The sequence below is a fragment of the Marmota monax genome, unplaced genomic scaffold (assembly GCF_021218885.2).
Source record: "Marmota monax isolate L192 unplaced genomic scaffold, Marmota_monax_Labrador192_F-V1.1 WCK01_AAM20220418_F8-fsc00001, whole genome shotgun sequence".
Taxonomy (NCBI): Eukaryota; Metazoa; Chordata; class Mammalia; order Rodentia; family Sciuridae; genus Marmota; species Marmota monax.
The window spans coordinates 34,168,249-34,178,332 of record NW_026693777.1 but is presented as its reverse complement, the minus strand read 5'-3'; the positions used below and the strand labels follow the sequence as shown (position 1 = coordinate 34,178,332).

Genomic DNA, 10,084 nt, shown 5'->3' with positions numbered 1-10,084 from the left:
TAGAAATGCAGGCATGTTATCTCTCACCATGCACAAAAGTTAACTCAAAATGGATCTAGGATCTAGGAATTAAATTAAAGAGATTTTGCGTCTAATAGAAGAAAAAGTAGGCCCTAATCTTCATCAAGTGGGATTAGGCCCCAACTTCCTTAATAAGACACCATAGCACAAGAATTGAAACCAAGAATCAACAAATGGGATGGATTCAAACTAAAAAGTTTTTTTTTTTTTCTCAGCAAAAGAAATAATCTGTGAGGTGAACAAGGAGCCTACTTCCTGGGAACAAATTTTTACCCCTCACACATCAGATAGAGCTCTAATCTCTAGGGTATATAAAGAACTCAACAAGATAAGCACCCAAAAAACAAATAATCTAATCAATAAATGGGCCAAGGACCTGAACAGACACTTCTCAGAAGAGAATATACAATCAATCAACAAATATACGAAAAATGCTCATCATCTCTAGCAATCAGAGAAATGCAAACCAAAACTATTCTAAGATTTCATCTCACTCCAGTAAGAGTGGCAGCCATTATGAAGGCAAACAACAACAAGTATTGGCAAGGATGCAGGGAAAACGTACAGTCATACACTGCTGGTGGACTGCAAATTAGTGCAGCCAATTTGGAAAGCAGTATGAAGATTCCTTGGAAAGCTGGGAGTGGAACCACCATTTGACCCAGCTATTCCTCTTCTCGGACTATACCCAAAGGACCTAAAAACAGCATACTACAGGGACACAGCCACATCAATGTTTATAGCAGGACAATTCAAAATAGCTAAACTGTGGAGCCAGCTTAGATGTCCTTCAGTAGATGAATGGATAAAAAAAAATGTGGCATTTATACACAATGGAATATTACTCAGCACTAAAATAGAATAAGATCATGGCATTTGCAGAGAAATGGATGGCATTAGAGAAGATTATGCTAAGTGAAGTTAGCTAAACCCCCCCCCAAAAAAAATGCTGAATGTTTTCTCTGATATAAGGGGGGTGATTCAAAGTGGGGTAGGGAGGGAGAGCATGGGAGGAAGATTATCTCTAGATAGGGAATAGGGGGTAGGAGGGAAAGAGAGGGGGAAGGGGAATAGCAAGGATGATGGAAGGTGATGGTCATCATTATACAAAATACATGTATGAAGATGTGAATTTGGTGTCAACATACCTTATATACAATATACAATCAGAGATTATAAATTGTGGTATAAAGGTGTATTAAGAATTGTAATGCAAAAAAGAGAGAGAGCTCATGTATAATGGCATAATTTGGCATGAACATACTTTATATACAGAGTTATGAAAAATTGTGCAGTGAATGGATAATCATGAATGTAATGCACTCCACTATTGTCATGTATGTAAGAAAGAAAGAAATAAAAACAAAAAACCTCAGTGTAACAACCCTCAGATTTAACTATGTCTTCAAATCTTCATTTATGAAGGCACCCATGTCACCTAAAACTTACACTAAATAAATGTGTATGCCTTTCTCTTGTTATAAATAAATAAATGAATGAAAAGAAATGCAGGCATAAAAATATTCCTACCCAGGGACTCATAGACTGGCAGGGATACCAACAAGAAAGCAAAGTTATAATAAATCAGATTAAATACTGAGTTTGAGGTCAGCAGAGTTTGTCATGGTTCAAGTTGAAAAGTGGTTAGAATGCTGGGATTGAGAGGGATGAGTAGGAAAACCCTTAGAACTAAGTAAACTGAATTTTGAACATGAATGAGAAATAGTCAACTCTTTAGTTAGGCGCATAGAATGTACATGGATAGAAAAATGTAAACAATGGTCCAGAATTTTAAATAATATTTTGGACATGTGGAATCATATATACTTTTAGTAGGGGATAAAGTACAAGTCAAGCAATACAGGAAAATAAGGATGAGTCAGGGAGTCTTCCTCTATCTTAACATGCATGCCCTTGGTGCTCTCATCATTTCCTAACCCAAAAGCCAAGAAAGTGTTTCCCAACATCATTTTATGTCCCCAGGGGAAAGAGATGATTTCTGTGTTACTTGGGATACAAACATTTCCCTTGAGTTCCATGTGGGAGGGAGGAGGGTGATGGGCATAGCCTTCTATAGTTGATCAAACCCCACACTTTCTCTCATTCTCATTGTTAATGTTCCTATTGCACCTACCTGACTTGAGGTTGATGAAAGACAAATGCAGAAATATTCCCAGTCACTGTTTTCTGAATGAAGGCTCAGTCTCCTTTTCAAATTTCCCCTGGCACAGTCTGGGAAATTTCCACTGAATTGCAAATCTCACCTGGGTCTCTTAGGAATTATTCCCTCTCTTTCCCCATTCCTCTTATTTTCTCATCATCTGGCTACCCTTATCCAGCTAGCACTGATGCTAGCTGGGTTCCTGATGTCTGAAACATCCTTATTTGAGAGTATCTCCATTGGAAACTGAAGTTATACATAAAGGATCTACATTTCAATAGAGTCTGGTTAGAAGCCAGAGACTTCAGCCTTCTTCTTCTCTACTCTCAGGAAGGATGGGGCCTAAAAAAGAAAACTGATACTTTGTACTTAAAATCATCAGAAAAAAGTGAAAGCATGGCCGTGAATGGGACAGTTTTCAATCACTGGAGATAAAGAGAGCCATAGGTAAGTGTGACAAATCTTTACAGAGATAGATGAGCTGTGTACTTCTCCATATTCACCCCTTGTCTTCCAGCCCACATAGTTCATGTAATGACATACCTTGGAGCAATTTGAGATAAGTGTCTCTCATTTCCAATGTGCCTGATGAAGCCTATGACAATGATCACATTGTAGAAGACCATTCTTTCTACAGGATGACTTGCTTCTGACCACAAGAAGGGGCAACGTGGCACAGCCTCCTTAGGACCAAAAACCCCTTTGTTCACCGGGCAGAAGATCAGCAGCTGAAGAAATATACCCGGGAGGAAAGCCCAAGAGAAGAAGCAGATTACCTGACTTCGACTTGCTTCCCAAGTGCTGTGCTCATCCTCTAGAACTCTGAGGATACCAGGCTTTTGTCAGGATCACAGCACAGGGCATGGGAAGGACTGCAGGGTGGAGCAGAATGTTTGATCATAAACAGGGAAAGAAAATTATTTCAGGATGGCCCCCATCCTCCTAGAGACATCGAGTCATGCAGTAAGAGGAACACCTTCCATATTCAGAGTTGGGACTCAATTTTTCCTGTTAATTCAGTAATAGGGTTTACGTTTGGGACAGTGGCGTGTTTTCACAGGGCATAACAGGGCACCAGAAAGAGTACCCTTTGAGGTGACCAATGCTTTCTCACTATACTTCACCCCTTATGTTTGTACATTAGCCCAAATGTACTATATTTACATGTGATTCTTTTTCACTCTCCTGTCAATGCCATACTCATTTTCTAGCACTTATTTTAGTCATCACCTTTCTCCAGAATACTGCCTGTCTCTCCAAGTCTTACTGCGGTTCCCTTTCTGTCTCCTGCAGTACTATATATGTATCCATAGCATTCCATTTGACACACATCCTATTTTTTTTGTCATCTCATAAGGCAGGAGCTACACGAACATACCAACCATGTCTTCCTCATCTGAGTCACCAAGTGAAGCATTTGGTATATAATGAATACAGAGCAAAAGTCAAATCTGACAATACAGCAATTTCTATAGAAGCTGGAGAGAGCCTCTGGATGAATGCCTAAGGGGAAAAAAAACACAGAACTATTTTATCCTAGACAATAGGTCCAAGAATATTCCTACTCACACATCTGCGACCCACGGGTGAGAAATTGTAAGTTAAGAGCCTAATGTTTGTTGGGAACAAAGACTGACCAGCTGTGCTAGAGAATAACAGAACCAGCAGAGAACCAAACATCTTAAAATCAAGTCTTATACTCTGCATGGTTACAGGGGATCAGGAGGGTTTTTTAAAACAAGATTTCAGAATATTATTGATTTGGTTTTTGTAACTCATTGTGATCTCCAGAACTGGAAGGATTTGAATCAAAGGGTAAGGACTTCATTTCTTATTTCACTAATAATTTGCAGCCCCAAATCCATGATTGTATCTTTGACAAATCATCGAATAGAGCCCAAATTTGTGAAAAGGTCTTAATTAGTAGCTCAGTAGACTAAAATATCATGGATTTAAAAAGTTAAGGAACAATTTTTTTGGGGGGCCGGGAGTACCAGGGATTAAACTAGGGGTGCATAAGCAAAGGCTGGCTTTGAATTTGTCATCCCTATGCCTCAGCCTCCCAAGCCACTGGGATTACAGGTATGTACCACCATACTCAGCAAAAACTCCTCTTAGTATCCTTCAAAATACTTAAGTAGTATGGAAAACTGATTGATGGATTGAATTCATTAATATAGTTTATACCTATTTTTCTTTTTTTATTAATTCAGGTTTTTAAAATATTTTTTAGATGTTGGTGAACCTTTTTTATTTTGTTCATTTATTTATATGTGATGCTGGGAATTGAACCCAGTGCCTCACACATGCTGGGCAAGCACTCTACCACTGAGCCATAACCCCAGCCATAATTTTCCTTTTTTAACATGACACAACTTGCTTTATAAATGCAAGCCCTTTATGGAGATCTGAGTTCAGTAAGTCCCTTGGGTTGTTGGGAAAGTTCCTCACGAAAGGGTGATTTAATTTAATATGTGTGCAAAATGGCCTAGATGCTTGTCACACATGTTATAGCTGGGAAATTGAAGTATAAACAGGGGCTAGAACTCCTTGATATTTTTCCAAGGTAGCAGCAGGACAAGCCTAGATTGTGGTGTCCTAACTTATAGCCCAGGGCTTTCTCTTACCACATCACATGTCAGTTTAATCTTGGAAACTCTTTTAAATTCTTGCACTGTTATTTCATTTGTTTCTTACAGAATATTACAATTTTAAAGAACATAAAGAACTACTCAGTCAGTGAGTGGAGATGTAGGGATTCAAAGATAAGCCATCTGGCTCAAGTTCTGATCCTGATTGAATGGGAGTCATGTTCTTCACAAAATGATTTTTCTGTTGTTTTCTCCAAATAATATGCTAATGATACTATTATAATCACAAGGTATTACAATGTAAGATCTTCGAACAAGGAGTGTGAATATAGAGGAGGTTCTTGGCATTTTTTTTAAAACTTAAGCTTTAGTTATCCTTTATTGAAAAACCTCTCCAGCTCTAAATCCAAATGATGATCTTGGGAGCTTTGAATATTAACAGGATCTGTGATTGATTGGAGAAAGTGGAGATATATGTGCCATACCATGGCAAAATAAGCTTTAGGACTACTAAGAAGAGGACCCCCTCTCACCAGTGTCATGTTCATATTGTCACACAGGAAAAAGATAATGGCACCAAGTGGGAACCAGACCAGTGGTATGACAGAGTTTGTCCTTGCAGGCTTCCCAAATCTCAACAGTACAAGAGTGGAACTGTTTTCTGTGTTTCTTCTTGTCTATCTGCTGACTCTGACAGGCAATGTATTGATTGTGGGGGTGGTAGGTGCTGATACTCGTCTACAGACCCCTATGTACTTCTTTTTGGGTAATCTGTCTTGCCTGGAGATTCTGATCACTTCTGTCATCATTCCTAAAATGCTGAGCAATTTCCTCTCAAGGCAACACACTATTTCCTTCGCTGCATGTATTACCCAATTTTATTTCTACTTCTTTCTTGGGGCCTCTGAATTCCTGCTATTGGCTGTCATGTCTGTGGATCGCTACCTGGCCATCTGCCATCCTCTGCGCTACCCCGTGCTCATGAGTGGGTCCGTGTGCTTTCGCATGGCATTGGCTTGCTGGATTGGTGGACTCCTCCCTGTGCTTGGTCCTACAGTAGCAGTGGCCTTGCTTCCTTTCTGTAAACAGGGTGCCGTGGTACAGCACTTCTTCTGTGACAGTGGTCCACTGCTCCACTTGGCATGCACCAACACCAAGAAGCTGGAGGAGACTGACTTTGTCCTGGCCTCTCTTGTTATTGTATCATCATTGATGATCACCGCTGCATCCTATAGCCACATCATCCTTGCTGTCCTACGTATTCCTTCTGCTTCAGGTCGTCAGAAGGCCTTCTCCACCTGCACCTCCCATTTGATGGTAGTGACCCTCTTCTATGGGAGTGCCATTTTTCTCTATGTGCGGCCATCACAGAGTGGCTCTGTGGACACTAACTGGGCAGTGACAGTGATAACAACATTTGTGACACCTTTGCTGAATCCATTCATCTATGCCTTACGAAATGAGCGAGTGAAGGAAGCTTTGAAGGACATGTTGAGGAAGGTGGTAGCTGACTTTTTAAGAAATCTTTTACTTACTGAGAATTTGAATCAGAAAGCAGTAAGGTGAAACTGAAGGATCTCAGTAATTAGTCTTAAGTCCAGACATTCTCCATTTTCAGTCTTTCCATCATCATGGACCTCACCAAAAGATTGAATTCTGGAACCACGAAAAAACTTCAAAGTTATCGGGTCTGCCCTTTTCCACTTTCAGCCAAAATTTATTGATTCTATAATATACCTAATAATAACCCAAACAATTTTTTATGTATCTGATCAACATCATTGTCATTTTATAGGACTTTCCAACTTGTAAGATCATAAACTAAAGATTTATTATCACTCAGGGAATCTAATGATGTTTCAGAAAAGTTATAAGCCTAATTAGATATCTAAATTTTATGTGTTTGAACACATATGTATTTTTCTGGGTAGGGGATCCATAGCTTTAGCCCAACATTGAAACATATCTGTGTGTATCTTCAAAAGTTAAAAACTTATCATCTCAGTAGAACCTTCCAATTGTTAATACAAATCAAGAATTTTAAGGAAAAAAAGTGTCATTATAGTTGAAAAGAAAATAAAATGGACTTTTTAAAATTTTGTATGTTGAGACAAGTTCTTACTAAGTTTCTTAGGGCCTCACTAAGTTGCTGAGGCTGGCCTGGAACTTGCAATCCTCCTACTTTCACCTCCCAAATTGCTAGGATTTAAGGTGGATGCCTCCATGCAGGGAAAAAACAAATATACTCTTATTTTGAAACAGTGTGTTCTCACAATAGTCTTGTTCTTTGGTTTCCCTGGGACTATAATTGCCTGATTTTCTCTCATTTCCAATTGCTTTTTTTTTTTTTTTTTGGTCAATGGACCTTTATTTTATTTATTTATATGCGGTGCTGAAAATCGAACCCAGTGCCCCACACATACCAGGCAAGTGCTCTACCACTGAGCACAACCTCAGCCCCTTCAGTTGTTTTCTTTTTGTTTTATTCTGCAAGTGTATCCTCCTCAAAAAGTCATTAAATAATAGGGTTTATGAAGATATAATCTTAAGGGTTCTTTCCTTTTTTTAAATTTTTTAATGGTAGTTAGACACAATACCTTTATTTTATTTATTTATTTTTATGTGGTGCAGCGGATCTAACCCAGGACCTCACATATGCTAGGCCAGCGCTCTACCGCTGAGCCACAACCCCAGCCCCATGGGTCCTTTCCTTTTGTCCTTATACTCTGCTAGGAAATTCTATCCTTTTAATAAATATGCAATGATGGCTGCCATATTTATATTTCCAGACCTAATCTATTAGCTTCAGACTCATAGATGTTACTGCCTATATCACAGCTTCATGGAGATGTGTCACAATCAGTATGCCCAAGACTGAACTCAATTCTTACCTTCTGTCTCCAATCTTGATCATCTTTCTTTGTTCTCTAAGTAAATGTGGTGGAGCAATATTCATTACATAAATCAAAAAACTAGGCATTTGATCAATTTGTTCTTAAATCCAGTCTATTTCCCAGGACGTATCCTTACTAAATAGTTCTCAATTCCTCCAGTTCTCTTCATTTCCACTTCAACCTGATTGATCTTTTCAAAAGTACATTTAATTATGCCATCATCATCTACTCTCACATGGCCACTTCAGTACTTTTAATGGCATTCCACCATGATAAGATAAATCCCCAAAATTGATTGTAATCTATAAGACCATGCATGTTAGGTTCTTTGCCTACTTCATGAGAATTTCTCACAATATACATGTCACCATTACATCGTTACACTTCACTTTTCTCATAGATTGGCCTTCATTTAATCCCTCTCTTCTTCCAGGAGTCCCTTTGTATATATCTACTCCTTTTTTAGAGGTTCAGATACTTTCTTAAGAGTTGTGCCCTTGGGCTGGGATTGTGGCTCAGTGGCAGAACCTTCAGAGCCTTGCCTCGCAAGTATGAGGCATTGGGTTTGCGCCTAAGCACTACATCAAAATTAATTAATTAATTAATTAATTAAATGTATTTGTCCATCCACAGCTAAAAAAATATTTTTTAAGTTATGCCCTCTATAAACTTTCCATATTGTCCACTTAACTTTAGGACAGATTTCTGCTGTAAATTTTTATGGGATTGCACTACTTTGCTCTGGAGAAGTTAGCCCCATTTTTAGGAAAATTACCATTATACTTTATCTATTCCCATTCTTTTGTCTCTAAACTCCATAATAGAAAGATTGTCTTCTCATCTCACTATTATAATAAATGGTTAACATTGTGCCAACATATTGTAGGTACTCAGTCATTACTTGTTGGTGAAAATAAGGTAAAACACAAGAAATAAATCATTTCTGGAGGCTTAAAGAAGGCTCTAGAGAAGAGTTCTCAATTTGTTGCATATTTAAAGGAATATTTAGAAAGGGGCTTGCTGACCAGAAGGATAGACAAAGCTGACACATATGAAAATATGTGGTGTTTTTTCAGATACCAAGCAGTCTGATCTAGGTTGGATTATGGAAGGAGAAAAGAAAATGAGACTGGAAAAGAAGTTTGTGATCCAGTTGGAAAAGACATTGAATCTTCCTTTGTAGACCTGAGAAACTGAGGAAAAAAGTTGATAACCGTGACATAATCAAATGTATGCTTTTAAAGTAAACTCCAACTGTACTGCAGATAAAGAATAGGAGTGGTAGAGAATGAAAGAAGGCCAATGAAGATGCCATTGTAGTAGTTAAGCAATAATAAAGGCCTGAAATTACTTTTCTAGTAATATGGCATACTAGATAACCTGAAAAAGTATTTAACAAAATATACTGATAAGTATTTTAAAATATTCTTTGAAAAGTTATCTAACTTTAAAAAAAAAATAAAGCCTATTTCCAGAGTTCACAAAGAAAGAGGAAGATGACTATATGTCAAATACCTAGAACAGAGTCCAGAAAATAGTAGGGGCCCAAGAAATATTTATTGAATGAAGGAAACACTAACGAGCAGATCATGGCCCCTTTCCTGAGAGATACCATGAACCTCATATAATGAAGAGCTTGATAATTGCCATACTTCTTACTCCAGTAAGGGTTTGAAATGGAATCTCCCTCATACAGTTCTAACTCTTATGAGGATGCTGTCAATGAAAAGCGTGACCCAGATGAAACTTTTCCTTGCTATAAAGGAAGACAATCAATAAAACTTTCTGCCATAAAGAAAAAGTCAGTAATTTTCCTTACATTTCAACTTTTAATTGATGTTCTGCCTTCATGTACAAAATTTGTGTCATCTGGGAAATGCCAAGCTAATATATTAATGTAAGTGTTGTTTCTAGCTAATAACACCTATAGGCAGAATGTTTACAAAACTTCTCAGGGAGATCTTACCTAAAACCCAGACAGCACCAGACTCCCTTAGATAAGGCTTGCTTGAACACAAACTCACAATTCAGAATGAAAACACATACAAAGAATTTCATCAAAACTTAAAATTTTGTTCTTCAAAGGATACTGTTAAGAAAGTGAAACGGACATCAACAGAATGGCAGTAAATATTTTAAGTCATATATCTGATAACGGACTTGTATCTAGAATACATGAAAGCACCCGTTCAATGATACAAAGAGACAAATTAAAAAATGCACAAATAGGGCTGGCCGTATAGCTCAATGGTAAAACATTTGTTAGCATGCACAAAAATCTAGGTTTGATCACCAGGATGCCCAAAAGCAAGAAAGCAAACATACAATAAAATGCAACAAGAATGGAAAAAGAATCTGAATGAACTTTTCTCCAAAGAAGGTATACAAACAGGTAATAAACACAATAAAAGACTCTC

At 37.9% G+C, this 10,084-nt stretch overlaps 1 protein-coding gene across 1 annotated transcript; it reads left to right on the top strand.

Annotated features, from left to right (window-relative positions):
* Positions 1 to 5,343: 5,343 nt before the first annotated feature.
* Positions 5,344 to 6,339, top strand: LOC124104185 (olfactory receptor 6S1). The gene has a single exon (XM_046460898.1). The coding sequence runs from the start codon at positions 5,344 to 5,346 to the stop codon at positions 6,337 to 6,339; it is 996 nt and encodes a 331-aa protein (XP_046316854.1).
* The last annotated feature ends 3,745 nt before the right edge of the window (positions 6,340 to 10,084 follow it).

What these genes read in the sequence shown, in the direction of transcription:
- LOC124104185 (XM_046460898.1), top strand. Translation starts at nt 5,344, where the DNA reads ATGGCACCAAGTGGGAACCAGACCAGTGGTATGACAGAGTTTGTCCTT.